The sequence below is a fragment of the Tachypleus tridentatus genome, chromosome 5 (genome assembly GCF_004210375.1).
Source record: "Tachypleus tridentatus isolate NWPU-2018 chromosome 5, ASM421037v1, whole genome shotgun sequence".
Classification (NCBI taxonomy): Eukaryota; Metazoa; Arthropoda; class Merostomata; order Xiphosura; family Limulidae; genus Tachypleus; species Tachypleus tridentatus.
The window spans coordinates 46,062,678-46,084,238 of record NC_134829.1 but is presented as its reverse complement, the minus strand read 5'-3'; the positions used below and the strand labels follow the sequence as shown (position 1 = coordinate 46,084,238).

Below are 21,561 nucleotides of genomic sequence, written 5' to 3'. Positions count from 1 at the left end.
GCATTCACATGCTAAATAACAATCCATCACAACATTCACATTCCACACGACAATCCGTCACTACATTAACATGCTAAACAACACTCCGTCACAACATTCACATGCTAAACAACACTCCGTCACAACATTCACATGCTAAACAACAATCCATCACAACATTCACATTCCACACGACAATCCGTCACTACATTAACATGCTAAACAACACTCCGTCACAACATTCACATGCTAAACAACAATCCATCACAACATTCACATTCCACACGACAATCCGTCACTACATTAACATGCTAAACAACACTCCGTCACAACATTCACATGCTAAACAACAATCCATCACAACATTCACATTCCACACGACAATCCGTCACTACATTAACATCCTACACAACAATCCGTCACTACATTAACATGCTAAACAACACTCCGTCACAACATTCACATGCTGAACAACAATCCATCACAACATTCACATGCTAAACAACAATCCATCACAACATTCACATTCCACACGACAATCCGTTACAACATTAATATCCTACACAGCAATTTGTCACAACATTTACCTTTTACATAACAATGTTACAATATTCACTTCTTATTTAGCAATCTGTCACAATATTCACATCCTACACAACAATCCGTCACTACATTAACATCCTACACAACAATCCGTCACAACATTCACCTTTTACACAACAATGTTACAATATTCACTTCTTATTTAGCAATCTGTCACAATATTCACATCCTACACAGCAGTTCGTCACAATATTCACATCCTACACAGCAGTTCGTCACAATATTCACATCCTACACAGCAGTTCGTCACAACATTATTATCGTATACAGCAATCCGTCACAACACACATACCCTACACAACACTAATATCCTGCACAGCAATCCGTCTTAAGAAACGAGTACATTCATAGCTTGGTATGTACTGTCCCAGAACTATTTTTGTAATATTATGTATAAATTAGAAACAACGATGTGCTGTCAAAGATAGACGGCGCTTTAAAGTTGTGTGTGTTCACATATATGAAAAGTTATCTCGAACTGATACCACTTTACCTTGAATATCACGTATTCGGCAGTCATGTTTGTACATAACTTTCTGATGTACTGGTGAAAAAATCGACCGTATAGCGGGGCTCGCTAAGCTGACTGAAACCTATCAGCATCCTACTAACATGTTACGAATAATGTAACAGTGTTCTACATATATATACACACATATATGCCCGTAATTTTGATAGAATATGTTATTCCCATGTTAAAACTACCTTAAGCGTACCTGTACCACGTTACCACATACATATATTATTCATATATATTTCTATATGTATGAAGAATACTACTAATCGACTCCTTTTGTTTCAGTCACAAAATATTTTTTCCCGCCTGTCTAGTTTTGATTTCGCAGGTGGTCCGATTAACTAAGATAGGTTTTATGCAGGTGTCTGACAATCGTTTGCACCCACCTATCAGTGGAACAAGGTATATTAATTCTGCAAGAACCTGTTCCGAGAACACTTCTTGTGCTGATATTAAATACGAAAGTTTCCTTTCTTAAGTATGTGGGTTAGCCGTGACCCCACTTGAACCTTCTTTAGTATTCTCGGGTTTCTTGCCAAATAAAGGGTTGGCTAAGCCGTAGAGAAATGATTTTCACCTCGTGATATGTTGTTAATTACCGCCAATAAATAAGATCCCGCCTCAAGACACCTCACCCAGACACGAGTCGTACGAGATTCATTGCGCTATATTACGTAATGGAATTTGAAACGCTCTAAATTAATTGTAGTAAAGTCATAACGTCATAAGTATTCTAACTGATAAGCGAGTTAAATGGGTGTTACACTTATTGTTATTTATCACATGTTTACCCCTGTAATGAAAGGGATGGTGTGCAAATGCAATTTAATTATGTAGGTAATTACTTGTATTAACCGTAGTGGTAACTTACACCTTCCAACCCGCTTTTGTGAAGGTGGAACATTCCTGCGTTGTAATAAATCTCTTGATTGCTTTTCAGCGTTCTTGTTTTCTTTCGTTTTACTCTAGGACAAACAATTAGTCTGTCTGCTTGTTCTTTTGCTCTAGAACAAACAATGTGAACTATGCAATACGAAATGTTACTACCGAAACGCGTGTCCATCTATTTAACCATTTTTCTTTGAAGTCGTAATCCAGAGAGGATATTTGCGTTTCATTAAGTTTGACTGTTTGTTCTTAGAGCAGAGCTACACTGGGTTATCTTCTGCGTCCGCCGCTGGGAATCGAAACCTGTATTTTAGCGTTATAAGTCTGCAAACATTAATGAAAAAATCCCCTATGAGTTGTTTTAGTTACTTTTTAAATTTTTTGTGATATATATATTATAGGTGTTTTGACGTCTGACAGAGATATATTGTTAGAGGTATTTCTACGGCTGATTGAGTTACTTATTATTGTTGTTTTGACGTCTGGCAGATTTATGTTGTTAGAGGTGTTTTACGGCTAGAATTGTGCATATCAGTAACTAATAAATAAAAAGGTACAGGTAATTTGACTAAAAGACAATCTGTGTATATATTATACAACTTATAAGTATGCAACGAGAATGTCATTTATTCATGCATGGGTAATAATATCTAACTTTATGTTTGTTTTATATATCTAGCATATTTATACGTGCAATACAGATCTTTCTTTCCTAACACAGGTACCTAGCTATTGTAGGAGTAACCAACCCTGAACTTGGGTCAACAGTTCATGGAGTTCCTAAATCTGACCAGCCTCTCAGTCCAGAGACATCTGTATGTGCCCTTGTTCCTGACTTGGTTCCCAAACAAATTCAAATTTGTAAAGAATTCCCTGATGCTATCAAAGCAGTAAGTGCCGGAGCTAAGTTGGGAATCCTCGAGTGTCAGCGTCAATTCAGACACGAACGCTGGAACTGTACACCAGAGGGCGGTAACAACGTATTCCAGCAAACTCTAGAAAGAGGTATTTTCGTTACTCAGTTTTACATTGTTTCCACATTAGTATAAAAAACACATCTAAAAACATCTGTGGTTAATTATTATAAATAAATGACTATTAATACTTGTCGCATTTTTAAGTTCTATACGTTCTTGTGTACTGTTGTGAAAAGTAAACAATTATAAAAATCAGTGATGAACCGAAGTTCCTATATGCTTGTATATATGTTAAATATTTCTTAATGTATGATGAAGTCAGACTGAAACCCTGTAAAGATCCTGCTTGTATATATGTTAAGTATTTCTTTCTATATGATGAAGTCAGACTGAAACCCTGTAAAGATCCTGCTTGTATATATGTTAAGTATTTCTTTCTATATGACGAAGTCAGACTGAAACCCTGTAAAGATCCTGCTTGTATATATGTTAAGTATTTCTTTCTATATGATGAAGTCAGACTGAAACCCTGTAAAGATCCTGCTTGTATATATATTAAGTATTTCTTTCTATATGATGAAGTCAGACTGAAACCCAGTAAAGATCCTGCTTGTATATATGTTAAGTATTTCTTTCTATATGATGAAGTCAGACCGAAACCCTGTAAAGATCCTACCTGTATATATGTTAAGTATTTTTTATTATGTAGTGAAGTCAAATAGACCCAAACTTATAAACAGATCGTGTGTTTTTTCAGAACATAAGTTGTAAGATATATTGTGAGATCTTCATGTATACATCTAGTATGACAACTGAAATGCTCGTAACATACTTTAATGTTGTGAAATATTTAAGCCTAACTGATAACTTTTACCCATTCACACTGGAAGATCGCTTGTTTATATCGTGACAAGAGTTGTTTCTTACTCTACATTCACACTGGAAGATCGCTTGTTTATATCGTGACAAGAGTTGTTTCTTAATCTACATTCACACTGAAAGATCGCTTGTTTATATCGTGACAAGAGTTGTTTCTTACTCTACATTCACACTGGAAGATCGCTTGTTTATATCGTGACAAGAGTTGTTTCTTACTCTACATTTACACTGGAAGATCGCTTGTTTATATCGTGACAAGAGTTGTTTCTTACTCTACATTCACACTGGAAGATCGCTTGTTTATATCGTGACAAGAGTTGTTTCTTACTCTACATTCACACTGGAAGATCGCTTGTTTATATCGTGACAAGAATTGTTTCTTACTCTACATTTACACTGGAAGATCGCTTGTTTATATCGTGACAAGAGTTGTTTCTTACTCTACATTTACACTGGAAGATTGCTTGTTTATATCGTGACAAGAGTTGTTTCTTACTCTACATTCACACTGGAAGATCGCTTGTTTATATCGTGACAAGAGTTGTTTCTTACTCTACATTCACACTGGAAGATCACTTGTTTATATCGTGACAAGAGTTGTTTCTTACTCTACATTCACACTGGAAGATCGCTTGTTTATGTCGTGACAAGAGTTGTTGTGTTGTTTCTTACTCTGCATTCACACTGGAAGATCGCTTGTTTATATCGTGACAAGAGTTGTTTCTTACTCTGCATTCACACTGGAAGATCGCTTGTTTATATCGTGACAAGAGTTGTTTCTTACTCTACATTCACACTGGAAGATCGCTTGTTTATATCGTGACAAGAGTTGTTTCTTACTCTACATTCACACTGGAAGATAGCTTGTTTATATCGTGACAAGAGTTGTTTCTTACTCTGCATTCACACTGGAAGATCGCTTGTTTATGTCGTGACAAGAGTTGTTGTGTTGTTTCTTACTCTGCATTCACACTGGAAGATCGCTTGTTTATATCGTGAGAAGAGTTGTTTCTTACTCTGGATTCACACTGGAAGATCGCTTGTTTATATCGTGACAAGAGTTGTTTCTTACTCTACATTCACACTGGAAGATCGCTTGTTTATATCGTGACAAGAGTTGTTTCTTACTCTACATTCACACTGGAAGATAGCTTGTTTATATCGTGACAAGAGTTGTTTCTTACTCTGCATTCACACTGGAAGATCGCTTGTTTATATCGTGACAAGAGTTGTTTCTTATTCTGCATTCACACTGGAAGATCGCTTGTTTATATCGTGACAAGAGTTGTTTCTTACTCTACATTCACACTGGAAGATCGCTTGTTTATATCGTGACAAGAGTTGTTTCTTATTCTGCATTCACACTGGAAGATCGCTTGTTTATATCGTGACAAGAGTTGGTTCTTACTCTACATTCACACTGAAAGATCGCTTGTTTATATCGTGACAAGAGTTGTTGTGTTGTGTCTTACTCTGCATTCACAAAATTTTTACGTAATCGTTATAGAAAACAGAAGGTATTAAAGTGAATTATGGTTTATTTTACTTATAACTAATGTGAAACTAAAGAGTATTAAAAGTATACTGAAATGGCTGAAGGCGCATACCCCTAAAAACTGGGTTTCGATATTCGTGATGGACATAACACTGACAACCCATTCTGTAAATCTGTGCTTAACAAGGAACAGAAACCTCGAAATTTAAACAAATCAGATGACGTCTTATCAAGTAGCTGATTGGTAAAGAGGTAACATTAGAAGTATTCTTTTCGTTTCAACTCTTAAAATGTATTTCTCATCTTTGTTACGGCAGGAGACACATCACTTCTTATCACTACATCTTACTACAGAATACTAATTATAGAAATGCTAACCAACTAGAAACATTATAACGCTAAATTCAAGGTTCGATCTCTGCCATGGGCCCGGATCAGGAAGCTCATTGTGTAGTTTAGTATTTAACGATAAAGAAATGAAGTAATTAGACCAAACTTAGAAAATTCTCGGTCTGTGACTAGTTGGCTCGTTATCTTATCATGTTCTTATGGAAGTAACAGAAAGAATTTCTAAAGTCCAAAACATATCTAACGTTCCTACTTTATCGGAACTGCCAAAAGGATAACCTTGTGTGAGCTCAATCTACTCTAATTGACAATTAGAAGGAGACATAATGGCTGCAGGGTGTGCATTTATCTTGTTGTGAATAACGATTATGTGGCAAGTGTTTAACTCGAGAAATGTAATTAAAGTACTAGTTAGGTTTTGGTTTCTTTTGGCTTCTGATCATAAGACACACGTAAGTAAATCAAGACTGGATGTTCAAAGTAATTTTGAACTAAAGTTCATGAGTTCAAATTCAACGTAATCCCGTTTCGGATAAAACAAAAAGTTGGTAAAGATTATTAGGTTTAGTAAATCTATAATGAAACAATTATATGCTACATTTTGATGTGGACGTGGTGATTATTATACTAATTATTTGAAACAGTAAGTTTTAGGAAATTGTATTCCATGGTATGTTTCAAAGGGAAGGCAATTTTTATATGCATTACAACTCCACAGACAGTTTCGTAATAGCACTCAAGACATTCAGAAAAAGTTGAAGTACTCTTGTTAAAAGTGTCATGGAATCATTATTTGAGCACGTGTGTTTTCCGAAAGATATCTTTCAAGTACATTCAGCTTGTTGTCTGTGTATAGGATTAGCTATTCATGTCTCACGATGAAATAAGGAAAAACTGTAATTGAACTCATTAACTTATTGGAGGATAATAAAGAATCCTGTGAATAGAAATATTGAAATAAGAGTAAAAATCTACGATTTATGATGAATAAGAAGGAGCTAGGCCTAAATTCATTAAGTTCACGTGGGACTGTGAAACCCCATGGGGCTCTATTGTAAATATCTGTGTTAATTTCTAAAATGCTCCTCTAACTTTGATGAGGACCTGGCATGGCCAGGTGGTTAGGGCGTTTGAATCGTAATTTGAAGATCGCGAGTTCTAATCCCCATCACACCAAACACGATCGCCCTTTCAGCCGTGGGGGCGTTATAATGTTACGATCAATTCCACTATTCGTTGGTAAAAATAGTAGCCCAAGAGTTGGCGGTGATAACTAGTTGTCTTCCCTCTAGTCTTACATTGCTGCCTGGCATGGCCAAGCGCGTAAGGCGTGCGACTCGTAATCCGAGGGTCGCGGGTTCGCGCCCGCGTCACGCTAAACATGCTCGCCTTCCCAGCCGTGGGGGCGTATAATGTGACGGTCAATCCCACTATTCGTTGGTAAAAGAGTAGCCCAAGAGTTGGCGGTAGGTGGTGATGACTAGCTGCCTTCCCTCTAGTCTTACACTGCTGAATTAGGGACGGCTAGCACAGATAGCCCTCGAGTAGCTTTGTGCGAAATTCCACAAACAAACTTACATTTATAAATTACGGACGGCTATCGCAGATAGCCCTTGTGTAGCTTTGCGCGAAATTCAAAAAACAAACAAACAAACGAACGATAAAGCGATGGACCGAGGGAACAAATCACGAATATTTCGTTCACAACACACTCAACTGGACAAACCTGTTATATTTAATGGATGTAATACTCTGACGCATGATGCTCGTAATAACTGATGTTTATTTGATACCGTATTGGATGAAGAGCGGAAATCTGTGTTTATCATTTTCAATTTGTCATGACGTAAGAAAATGAAATAGAGGAAGTGTTGTCGTTGTAGATTAATCAGGAGAATATATTAAACGATCATAAGAACAAATCGAGTTACCAACGTTATTAATATTGATGTAATATAGGAGAATGCGTGCCATGCATTCTTTTTTTTCCTTTACACTTATTTATTACTTAACTTTCCATGGCACGGAAACATAATTAATGTTACCCAGTGAACAGTCGTGATGTGGCCTGCCATTCATCAGTACACAACTGGATTTAGGAAAGAGGTCTATACAAGCCGTTGTCTCTTATTAAGTTGCTCTAATAAGTTACGTATAGTCTTCAATGCACAGTTTTATTCGTCTATGATTTAATATGGTATAACTGGTTCCTTCCGGTAGGTGGCGATTTCGTTTAGTTGTTGTTAAGCCCTAAAGTTACACTGATAATACGATTGACTGGAACTAAGCACAAAGCTAGACAATGGGCTATCTGTGTTCTGCCCACCATGGGTATCGAAACCCGGTTTCTAATAGTGTGAGTCCGCAGACATACCGCTGTGAAACTTGGGTTACCCTAGAGCAATGGTTCCAACTTTTTCTCTTCGCGACCCTCTTTCAAACAGTAATAAATTTTGTAAAATAACTTTTGAATGTGCTGAAGTCATTGAAAAAAAATGTTTTTGTTGTACATGATGTGTAACTCATTTACAGTAAAACCTAAATCTATGGAACGCAAACGGTTTTCATTTCCTTCCATAAATATTTTAATAAATTGAACAAAATTAAAATGTAGATAAAAACTATAGAGTCTGGAAAGTGGAAAACACATCATTGCCAAATTTATCTCGCCAAAGTATATCGTGAATTCATAGATTCGCGAACCACCAGTTGGGAAACACTGCCCTATAGAATGCCACTCGTAAAACTGTTATAAGTTTTTATGTAGAAGGGTTCATATCGTGCATCACGTTCGTTTACACATATCCATTACACTCTGTTCTTATGGAAGACTATTCGAAGATCCCTAATTTCCAGCTATGTTTATTATCCAGTATTTTTCCTATTTCCAGATTAAAACTGTATCTCTGTTCAATTAAATTTCGTTATATTTTTAATTATAAAAATTAACGACCCAAAACAAAGTCAGCTAATGTTTTATAAGTTAAATGTCTTGTAAATTCTGATATCAAACAGCTTATACATATGTGTGTGTCTATAGCTTTATATTTCGCTACAGTATTCTTATTAAGCGTAGCACTTAATATATTTTTCTTCCTAAACATTCATCTCTAGCAAGAAAATATCGATCCAGTGTCCAAGTTAATCTCACCTTCGACCTGGTTTAAAATCACGAGACTCTAATTGATCTCTGGAAAGTTCTGGACTTTATATCAACATGATTGTTATAAACACATTCCACGAACTCTGGACATTAACATAACGTTTTCTCAGCAGCAAACGCCCCATTTCATGACTTTTTTGACATTTTAATAAGCGGCATTCAAACAAAAGGCTTTGGAATTCAAAGCACTTGATCATAGTACATAAATTATACTGTGCATAAAGGATATGTTGTAATGTTGATACAACGCAAGATATAAACATCGGCTCGTCCCATGTCTAAAGACAAGTCTACAGAAAAACAAATACAGACGACAAGCACATTAGATTAAAATGTTTTTTTGAATCCTCACTCCTCGTTACAGACCATGTCACAAGGTCAAGTCGTAATATATCTGACGTCCGAGGTATCAACAATAATCCTACAGCATAGTTATCATTGAAAAAAATCTCTATTGCATCGATGTCATGTCCAAACTTCAACATCCTCATCCTTAAAATTTCCATAATCCATTTCATGTACCAAAAGAACGGTTTTCTAGCATCCGTTTTAACACTTTGATTACACAGAAATATATAGGATCACTTCCGGTAACTCGACCAGTACGTTTTCTTACGAAATACCACGAATTCTCGTTTCATCCTCTATCTGACTGAAGTAAGCGGTTATTCACTGGATATATCGAGAAAGCAGCTTTTATATGCGTAAATTATGTCGATTTTACAGGTTGAAATCCTTCAAAAACGGGTAGATTGCTTTTACCACTGACGTTTGTGTCCGTAGATCTTATTTCTTAGAAAATGTTGCACTTTACTTATCGTGGCTAGAATACGATTTGTCACATGGTCCTGGTACCCCAGGTTGATCCACATTATTTTGTTTGCCAATGCCATTAAGTAAAACTGGAATGCCATTCCAGTCTTAAAAATCCTTGGTTCCCTATCTGAATACATCTTTATGATTTTCGTATATGAATATTTAGCGTCAGAAAGTACTAATACCTATTATTCCTCGAGACAATCAATTTCAGGTAACATAATACTACAAAAGAACGCCAAACAAGGCCAGAATGTCCCATTCCACTCAGGGTGCACATCGGCTGTAAAAATCACGTGACATACTGAGTTGCATATTCAAAATATATTAAATACAACGTACTTTATACGTATTTAGTGCAGTTATTATACAAAGCATGGTGTTTATTCTTTAAGTGTTAAGATATGCTAGTGTTCAGCCAAACTGCATCAGTTCCGAGATCTTAATGTTATCAGAGTAATATCGGTACTACCGAGTTCTTTGTAATTCTTTTGTTAAACAGTCTGGTCGTTTTGTTTTTCCTGTACTGCTATGCAACGTGTTTGTATCTAAACTTCAAACAAGTCCAGAGCTCGAAATGCAACTATGATACCAGCTCTTCGAGATAGTCAATTAGATCGTTAGGAAGTAAATATGCACACTGTTAAAGATTTTGTTGTAGCTTGACAGTTTATTCACTGGTGGCAGAGTTACTAAAATATACAAACTGTGGTTATAGTAGACTAATAAACTATAAAATAATACAAAGTATGGTTATAGTAGACCAATAAACTATAAAATAAATGATATAAACTGTGGTTATAGTAGACTAATAAACTATAAAATAAATGATATAAACTGTGGTTATAGTAGACTAATAAACTATAAAATAAATGATTTAAACTGTGGTTATAGTAGACAAATAAACTCTAAAACAAATAATATAAAGTGTGGTTATAGCAGACTAATAAACTATAAAATAAATGATATAAACTGTGGTTATAGTAGACTAATAAACTATAAAATAAATGATATAAACTGTGGTTATAGTAGACTAATAAACTCTAAAACAAATAATATAAAGTGTGGTTATAGCAGACTAATAAACTATAAAATAATACAAAGTATGGTTCTAGTAGACTAATAAACTATAAAATAAATGATATAAACTGTGGTTATAGTAGACTAATAAACTCTAAAAAAAAAATATAAAGTGTGGTTATAGCAGACTAATAAACTATAAAATAATACAAAGTATGGTTCTAGTAGACTAATAAACTATAAAATAAATGATATAAACTGTGGTTATAGTAGACTAATAAACTATAAAATAAATAATACAAACTGAGGTTATAGTAGACTAATAAACCCTAAAATAATACAAAGTATGGTTATAGTAGACTAATAAACTATAAAATAAATAATATAAACTGAGGTTATAGTAGACTAATAAACCCTAAAATAATACAAAGTATGGTTATAGTAGACTAATAAACTATAAAATAAATAATATAAACTGTGGTTATAGTAGACTAATAAACCCTAAAATAATACAAAGTATGGTTATAGTATACTAATAAACTATAAAATAAATAATATAAACTGAGGTTATAGTAGACTAATAAACCCTAAAATAATACAAAGTATGGTTATAGTAGACTAATAAACTATAAAATAAATAATATAAACTGTGGTTATAGTAGACTAATAAACCCTAAAATAATACAAAGTATGGTTATAGTAGACTAATAAACTATAAAATAAATAATATAAACTGTGGTTATAGTAGACTAATAAACCCTAAAATAATACAAAGTATGGTTATAGTAGACTAATAAACTATAAAATAAATGATTTAAACTGTGGTTATAGTAGACAAATAAACTCTAAAACAAATAATATAAAGTGTGGTTATAGCAGACTAATAAACTATAAAATAAATGATATAAACTGTGGTTATAGTAGACTAATAAACTATAAAATAAATGATATAAACTGTGGTTATAGTAGACTAATAAACTCTAAAACAAATAATATAAACTGTGGTTATAGCAGACTAATAAACTATAAAATAATACAAAGTATGGTTCTAGTAGACTAATAAACTCTAAAACAAATAATATAAACTGTGGTTATAGTAGACTAATAAACCCTAAAATAATACAAAGTATGGTTATAGTAGACTAATAAACTATAAAATAATACAAAGTATGGTTATAGTAGACTAATAAACTATAAAATAAATAATACAAACTGTGGTTATAGTAGACTAATAAACTATAAAATAAATAATACAAACTGTGGTTATAGTAGACTAATAAACCCTAAAATAATACAAAGTATGGTTATAGTAGACTAATAAACTATAAAATAAATAATATAAACTGTGGTTATAGTAGACTAATAAACCCTAAAATAATACAAAGTATGGTTATAGTAGACTAATAAACTCTAAAATAAATAATAGAAACTGTGGTTATAGTAGACTAATAAACCCTAAAAAAATAATACAAAGTATGGTTATAGTATACTAATAAACTATAAAATAAATAATATAAACTGAGGTTATAGTAGACTAATAAACCCTAAAATAATACAAAGTATGGTTATAGTAGACTAATAAACTATAAAATAAATAATATAAACTGTGGTTATAGTAGACTAATAAACCCTAAAATAATACAAAGTATGGTTATAGTAGACTAATAAACTATAAAATAAATAATATAAACTGTGGTTATAGTAGACTAATAAACCCTAAAATAATACAAAGTATGGTTATAGTAGACTAATAAACTATAAAATAAATAATACAAACTGTGGTTATAGCAGACTAATAAACCCTAAAATAATACAAAGTAAGGTTATAGTAGACTAATAAACTATAAAATAAATAATACAAACTGTGGTTATAGTAGACTAATAAACTATAAAATAAATAATATAAACTGTGGTTATAGTAGACTAATAAACTCTAAAATAAATAATGGAAACTGTGGTTATAGTAGACTAATAAACTATAAAATAAATAACTATTGTTACTTAGTTTTACAATTAGTTAAAATAATGCAAAATCACTGTGTATTATCGTAATGGACAACGTGTTCTTGTGGTTGGTAGTGAAATTCGAAAGTTGATGATTGGCGTAAAACTGCTACAAAAAACACGATCCTAATTCTCGTTCAGAAGGCGCGTTATGTAAACCTCGGTCATATCCTGCAATTCATTCAGAGAAGAGAAGTCCTATTGGTTCGTCCTATTGACTAGCCGTCTTTACGCTAGTTTATTCAAATAAAAAATGGCTATGCGCGCGAAGCACTTTTATAGTTTTACGCAAATATACGAAAAAAAAAACCCAAAATAATTATCATTATGTTTCACATTACCTTCACTCTGAAAACATACTGTTGTTAAGTTTTTACAAACTTGTTTCATTTCTACTGTATGTATTATTATTAATTATTTATTTATTGTTCCGGTGTGTGTTGTACTAACAGACTGAATCTTGTGTTGTTGTTTTTTGGATGTTTGCAAGATGTCAGCGTTGATATATAGAAATGCATATGAAATCTGACACTCTCTGGCTGCATTCATTAAAGGGTAAGAAAGAGTATTGCACACTCATATCGCTTATCAGTTAATGTGTAGCTTCATGCACACACACATACATATTTCTGTGTGTAATCCTGTTGGACGTCCTTCACAGTGATTTGATATATTACATAAAACTGAATTTGTTTACACGCACGTGTATGTATATTCACAATAAAAAGAATTAAACTAGCATAACGCTCTACTTTATGAAACTTGTGTTAGTCCAGATGTAAGTTTTCAAATTATTCTATGTAATTTCAGCTTATTTTGTCATAACAAATAAATATAACTAAAATTATACCTGTTTGTTTAGAAACAGAGTTTACTGAAATCACCCTTATACTAATTATTTATTTTTGTCAGTTAAAATGTCTAGGTATTTGACACAGAGGTTTACAGATTATCTGATTTCTTTCAATTCCCATCTATCTATCTGCGTACATAAAAAGAGTGATATACGTACAGTGGTAAAATAATACACGGTTCTTGTACGAAAATGAAGAAAGAAAATGAAAGCCTATAAGAGAAATATTGAAAAAACGTGTTCTTGTCTGAATCAATTAGTACGAAGAAGAAGGCTTGACTTCACTGTCTCCAATGAAGAGAACAATATTGGAGGCAGCTATATAATTTTCTTGGCTTACGGAGCTCCCATCTCACTAGGTGGTCCGGTTGTTTTCTTTTTTTACCGGATCACTAACAGATGGGTTTTAAATGTATTTAATAGACTAGCTTTCTGCTATGTTGTCCCTGGAAGATTAGTAAGTTGGACAGACAGAGTAGAGGGTCAGAGGACGAGGGTATGCCATTACGTTTCATGTCTTCCTGCGTTAAACAAACAAAACTTTCCAAGTTAATGCTGTGTAAGCTATATAGCTGCATGCGGACGTCAGCAGATATTAAGTGTTAGTGTTGGTGTAAGTGTATTATTTTAAGAAGAGTTTTTTTTTATCTTGTTTTCCTTTTCTAAGCAGCACTAAAAATAATGAATTAATAAAATTACATTGGTACTACAAGTATATTTCCAGAATGTCTTACACGCTTGTCTTCATTCAAATTTCCTTGCATAAAGTAAGATGCTAACCTGTGAATTATATTAAAAGTAATCAAGAGAAGATATTCTAAACTAAATATAACACGACTCCATTTGGTATTTGGTCTTTCACCAACATTAACCTACACCCCATCTCACCGTGATTATGCCTTCCGGTGGGTTAGTGTCAAGAGAAGAATTTGGAGTTTAAGTATCTTTTATGTACAGTTCTATCTCATTATGATTATGTTCCCCGGTGGGTCAAAAGTAAGTTCATGGACCTAATATACTAAAATTCAGGGTTCGATTCACGCGATGGACAAAGCGCAGTGAGGCAATCGTGTAGCTTTGTACAAAGAAAACAACTCTGTGATTATCCTAATATGACGCCCTCTTCAATGTCTCACAAATATTCGTATTTTTGAAGTATTTCCAGCGCTAGTTATTATTTTAGCTCGTAAGGGCTTCTGTTTGATTTGTTTGAATTCACTGCAAAGCTACACAAGGGCTATCTGCGCTACTTTTCCATAATTTAGCAATGTAAGACTAGAGGGAAGGCAGCTAGTTATCACCACCCTCTGCCAGCTCTTGAGCTACTCTTTTATAAATGAATAGTGGGATTGACCGTAACCATTATAACGCTCCCACGGCTGAAAGAGCGAGCATGTTTAGTGTGATAGGAATTCTAACCCCGAGCGCTCTAACAACCTGGCGAAGTCGAGCAAAGGGCTTCTGAAAGCCTAGTTATTGTTTCAGTAGGTGACTAGTCTTTTAAGCTTGTTAACGGGTCACGAAAATTCTATATGGACCCTGGGGATTAATTAATTCAGACTGTTCGTGTTGGAGTTTTAGCTAAATGGTACAAAATTAATTCTCAAATTATCTTTGCAGCCTAAAGAAATAGTATAGAGAAGCATCGTATGTGAATCGTGTATTTGCCACTTGCTACAATAATTTCACTTGTTAAGAGTTTTTACGATAAAAATCACAGGTGGTATTTTGTCTGTATACCATTAAAAATCACAGAACAAGTATTACTTTGGCTGCAGACCACGCTCTCTGCTATCACAGCGGTAAGTCTATGGATTTACAACGCTAAAATCAGGGGTTCGATTCCCCTCAGTGGGCTCAGCAGATAGCCTGATGTGGCTTTGCTATAAGAAAACACACTTTGGCTGCAGACCAACAAAAATCACAGAACAGATGGCATTTTTGCTGTAGACCAATAAGAACCACAGAACGGGTAGTTTTTTGACTGTAGACCAATAAGAAGGGAATATCCTGAAGAAACAATGAGATCAACAAGTTAGTTTAGAGCGGTATCGATTATAAAAAGGAAAAGGACGGAGGGAGATTATTTAACATTAGTTGATGAAGACTGAAGCACATCGATTACTAAGTGCCATCTGTCTGCTCTTCATCATCGTTCAAAGTTGATGATGATTTTTGTTTGTTTTAAAACAAAGCCACATTAAGTTATCTTCTGTATTCACTGTGGCGAATCTAACTCCGGATTTTAGCGCCGTAAGTCCCTAAACTCACCACTTACCGCCAGGGGACAATGATGGCGGTAATGCATTGCTAAATCCTATTTGATGATTACAGAACACTGCAGATCCCTCTGTGTGTCTGTACTTCTGTATGAAAAAGAAATACACAACGAAATTTATATTCTACATGTAATGTCTGAAGAATTTATTGTTGTTTTTTTCAGTTTGGTTAGGTTTGTTTGTTTGTTTTTTTTTTGAAGTTCGCGCAAAGCTACACGAAGGCTATCTGCGCTAGCCGTCCCTAATTTTGCAGTGTAAGACTAGAGGGAGGGCAACTAGTCATCACCACCCACCACCATCTCTTGGGCTACTCTTTTACCAACGAATAGTGGGATTGACTGTCACTTATTAATTCCCACACGGCTTAATTGGCGAGCATCTTTGGTGCGACGAGGATTCGAACCCGTGTCTCACAGATTACACTTCGTTAGATATCTATACTTTTAATTGTAATTTTATGGTATTAAAATTGTAACGGATGAAATTTTAGCATTACGATATATGTCGACTTCTAACTGTTTTAAAATATTGAAACTGAACCTGTGAAGTAAACCGTGGTTGGGATGAGGGAATTGGTCGTGGAATGGCAGTCATATGACTGGAAGCATTATTTAGAGACCCATACAAATGTAACACCCAAGGAATTATCCATGAATTTGTTGGTAAGTATGAAGCGTTTGATACTGAATGTTTTATGTTTAAAAAGGTAGATATCAAGAGATACTATGTAATCACTGGTTTCTAAATACGGCTAACAGCGACATCAACATAACTTATAGTATATATATGCTTTACATGAAAACTGTATACTGTTAAGTTGCACCAAAGTAACCATTCATAGATGATGAACTTATCGGTGTTTTCAACTGAAAGGCATCTTATGCGAAACCTGGGTTCAAAAATCAGGGCAGAGATTTCTAGAAAAAAGTTCAGGCGTAACTCTTGATGACGAGAAATCGAGTTGAAATAGAAATGTATTTCAGAACGGCTGGTATGGGTATTAACACTTTTATTGATAAGCAGAGAACAACGTTTCGACCTTCCTAGGTCATCTTCAGTTTAACCTGAGATAAATTCAGGCGTAACTGTCTTCAGTTCTAAACAGAGGAAAGGTCATTAGTTATTCTGTTCTCACAGTTGAAAAAGCTTGTGTGTGTGTGTGTGTGTGTTTTCTTATAGCAAAGCCACATCGGGCTATCTGCTGAGTCCACCGAGGGGAATCGAACCCGTGATTTTAGCGTTGTTGAAAGAGCGAAGAGTTTTTAATAGCACATCACGACTCGAGCCTTGAACCTTTCACACTCGGTTTCGCTTTACTCCCAGCTTTAACGAATGAAATATATAAGCACAGTGTCAACTGATCTAAACATACATCAATGGGTACAAGTACTGGATCGTAAAGAACAAAGTATTGTTTCTTTGTTTGAAATTTCGCGAAAAGCTACACGAGGACTATCCGCGTTGGCTATCGCAAATTTAGCAGTGAAAGATTGAAGGGATGGCAGCTAGTCATCACCCCCCACTGTCAACTCTTGGACTACTCTTACCAACGAATAGCGGAATTGACTGTCACATTATAACGTTCCCACGGACAAGCATGTTTGTAGGACGGCGATTTGAGCTCGCGACCCTAACTTAGAAAGTTAGTTAAGCGTCCTAATCACAAAAGTAATGTTCCGACGATGTGAAAACTAATAGGTAATGGTTGTTTTTTTCTTCTTTTTTTTTTTTTCCTTCTATAAACATACTTTGGTACTTCTAATACACGTCAGCAGAGAGGTTGTGTCGATAAAAAACAACAAAAACTATTGCTACTGGTTGCTAAGTTTTTAGCAAAAATCTAAACAACACGATTGCGATCTCTCCACCGCGAGGTATATAACCTTGGTTGTCAGTGTTGTAAGTCCGGAAGTTGCCACTAAAGAATTGTGTCTGAAATCCAGTTAGATTTCTGCGTTTTCCTTTAATACTATAAATATCAGAATTCAAATGAAAACTGTCATGAAATAGCAAAGGTAATATCCTGGGGGTGAAGCGAGGTGGGATTCACTGTCGACCAATTGGGTTACTTTACGCCTAGCTTTGACATACCTTATCCTTTTACCGACATTTGTGTGAACTAAATAAACATCCCTTTAACTTTATCTAAGATGACCAGCAAACAGTAAACGATTTCAATTATCAAGAGTTTAAACAATTCCTCGAAATCTCTTTATCGCCGACCCTCAAGCTCCATTAAATTATTGCGATTTTGACCGGATAGATGGCGCTGCTACGGGATCATTTCATTGGTTTGGTTGGTTTTGAATTTCTCGCAAAGCTACACGAGAGTAATCTGCGCTACCCGTTCCTAATTTAGTGGTGTATGACTAGAGAGAAGGCAGCTAGTCATCACCACCCACTGCCAACTGTTGGGCTACTCTTTTACCAACAAATAGTGGGATTAACTGTAACATTTTAACATCCCCACGACTGAAAGGGCCAACATGTTTGGTGTGACGGGGATTCGAACCCACGACCCTAAGATGACGAGTCGAGTGCCTTAACCACCTGGCCATGCCGGGCCCACCCGATCGGTCTGACATTACAAGACGACTTTACTCTGTCGCGATGAGCAATCATGGCTTGAGAAATGACAACTTGAATTTAAATCTGACCACTACAGAAGTTATGCTGAGGATAGTTTTGTCTCTTTTCTTACGAAAGAGCATGCGCTCAGATCTCTCAAGTGTATCCAATTCTTTTCATGCTAACACTAAGAGGTGATTCTAACAGGAACAAAAATCGCTGTATTTATATTTGAAATATACGAGTCGCTAGAATATTTTCTCGTTTCTAATAACGTATTGATACTATTTTTTTTCTGGTTTATAAACGCGTTGCATTATCTATAAGGTTACGCAACCCTGTGTGATTTTCATAAGATAACCGTTCATAAAGCTAACATCCAATAGCCATGCACGTTCAGTTACTTCGTTAGGGTCCTTCTCTAACTTTAAACTTACATAGAGGTCGAAGTTTCTAGTATATGATAAAGTTATCTTGTTTATTGGAGCCAACTCCAGCTTGGACTGGGTGTGTTCATTGCCTCTTTCACGTTATAACTGATGTATATTGGAATATTCATTCTTTTTCGCATTCGTATTTTGTTTGGAACTAAGCACAAAGCTACACAGTGGATTATCTGTGCTCTGCTCATCAAGGATATCGAAACCCGATTTCTAGCAATGTGAGTCCCCAGAAATACCGCTATGCCTCTGGGGAGGTGTGGGGCTTTTCGCATTGGTGAAATAAGCTACAATAAGTCAGGACCTGGTTATGTAAAATAATCTTCCGACAGAGACGACCAGATAATAATGATAAACGAGCTGGTTCACAAGTAACAAATAGTTACTTGCTTTTACAAGTAAACGTTAGTTCTGACAAAAAACAAAGAACATTATTGTGACGACAAGATATTGATAGAGGCTTTTGTAACCTAACTACCCCTTAAACAGTGTCTAATATGTCTTCCCAACAATATCTCATAGCCTGACAGTTGGCCTTAATGTTTCAGTCGTGCTGCGGACCTCATTGAGTCTACAGCTCAAAATAACGATGTTCTATGAGCAAAGACAGATTACAATAATTTAATGGATAGCTCACGTAAAATCATTTGATAAATTATACAATTAATACTGTAAATCTCAGATACGAATATCATTGGTAAGATTTGTTTGTCGGTTTAGAATTAAGCACAAAGTTACACTATCTGTAACTATTTGTTATCTGTGCTCTGCCCACCACGGGTATCAAAACCCGGATTTTAGCGGTGTACATCCGCAGACATACCTCTGTGCCACTGGGGAGGTCACTGGTAAGAATTCGTCAGAGTATTAATTAGCATTCTCTCTTCCCCTCCAATGAAGTCTGTAAGTTTAAGATATAATAGTGACACACAACTCTTTGTCACTGAAAACTATTCAGACGTTAGAACTAAGGATATGTAAATGATAGCCCTTCCTTCTGAGGAATGGAACACAAGGATAGTGACCCTCAAAACGATATTCCGCTGGACACTGTAATTCAGTGAGGCAAAATATTGAACTTACAACTGTGAGTGTTAAAAGAAGCGATAAAGCCAAGTTGTTAAGGCACTCGACTCGTAATCTAAGGGTCGCAGGCTCGAATCCCGGTTACACTAAACATACTCGCCGTTTCAGCCGTGTGGGCGTTACAATGTGACAGTCAATCCCACTATTCGTTGGTAAAAAGAGTAGCTCAAGAGTTGGCGGTAGGTGGTGATGACTAGCTGTCTTCCCTCTAGTCCTTCGTGCTAGTTCAGATAGCCCTCATGTAGCTTTGCGCGAAATTCAAAACAAACCAAACCAAATTCTTCAAACACTGCATGGAATTTTCCAGTTGGATTGTATTACCTCAGTTGTTTTTCTTCTAGATACAGCTGTTCATTTAATCATTTTAACACAGGAATCGTCTTCTACTGATGATTTATTTTTAGGTTAAAAATAATTTGAATTTACCGGTTTAAGAGGGTGTCACATGGAGCCATTATGTACTGTTCTATTTTTAGTTCGCCGGTTGCAAGAGAACAGGCAGATCTGTCTACAATAAAATGCCAGTTTTATGGCTGGGAACATTATTTAAAGACCAAACAAAACTAAAACCTAACCAACTGTCTATTTCCATCACACATACAGGAAATGCACCCACCCAAACCACAAATATGTTTAGTTAAGTTCAAAGGTATTGCTTTAACACAAGTCCTTATTAAGGTGATGTTAGCAATGCGCAAATATTGTTTTAACCTAGGTGACTCTAACAGTGCACAAATATTAATTTTATATAAGTCATTTTCAAGTAACGTTAGCCACGTACAAACGTAACTGTTTTAGCTTAAGTCACTGATGACGTAATGTCATATACGTAATGTATATGAATTATTAAATGGTATATAATTGAACAATGTATAATAACCGTTTTAATTATATCACATAAAGTGAACTAAATATACAGAAATTGAAGAAAAAATTTGATGATATGGGATCTCATGGTACTTAGTACCTGTTCATAGTGCCGATTTCTCCAAGCTCGTTCATTTCTTTGCCTGTGTTTTCTCTAGTCTAGATAGGGACACTGGGAATCTCGTTAATTCGTTTATGCGCGTCACTAATTAGGCATCTGGCTACCTAAATGTCACCCAACAATCTCATATTTTAACCCTCCTCCAAAAAAAAATTCTTTTCGGTTAAATAAAGTTTCATGTTTGGTCTTCCAGTGCTATCGTGGTGGTTTGATTTGTTAAAAAAAAGAAAAGCACTTTGCTAACAAGTGCTCGTGTGTTAACCCTATAGCTCAGCTGGTATAGCACTCGTCTAACGAGTGACAGGTTTGTTGCGAGAGAAAAAAATATTAACACAAGAGACATCGGCGCTCATCTAGTGGCCGCCCTATAACCCTGAGATAAGGCCCCGAGGACGTCTCTTATTTTTAAAATGGAAAACAAAAAAATATATAATTCGAGTTGTAAAGAATTGAAAATAAGAAGCAACTTGCTTACAATTGCTGGTGGGTTAATCCTTTAGCTCAGGTGTTAGAGCACTCCGCTTAACAAATGAGACCCCAGAAACGTAAAAATACGTAGTAAAACAAAGAATGTTCATCGTTAAGTTAAATAACAATCCGCTTCGCGATATAATAAATACAAACCAGATAAGGTAGCAGTAGAAAGTTTCGAAGCAAACGATTAATATTTAGGCCTCAGGGTTCTATTGTAGCCTACCTTATTTCTACAGTAATAAAA

General features: G+C 35.1%; 1 protein-coding gene across 1 annotated transcript in view; it reads left to right on the top strand.

Moving 5' to 3' along the window:
• LOC143250274 (protein Wnt-16-like) overlaps positions 1-3,051 on the top strand; it is a 41,549-nt gene extending 38,498 nt beyond the window's left edge. Inside the window, exon 2 of the mRNA XM_076500738.1 lies at positions 2,709-3,051. Within this exon, the coding sequence (XP_076356853.1) occupies positions 2,709-3,036 (328 nt within the window). The 3' untranslated portion in view covers positions 3,037-3,051. The remainder of the gene's footprint in view (positions 1-2,708) is intronic.
• The last annotated feature ends 18,510 nt before the right edge of the window (positions 3,052-21,561 follow it).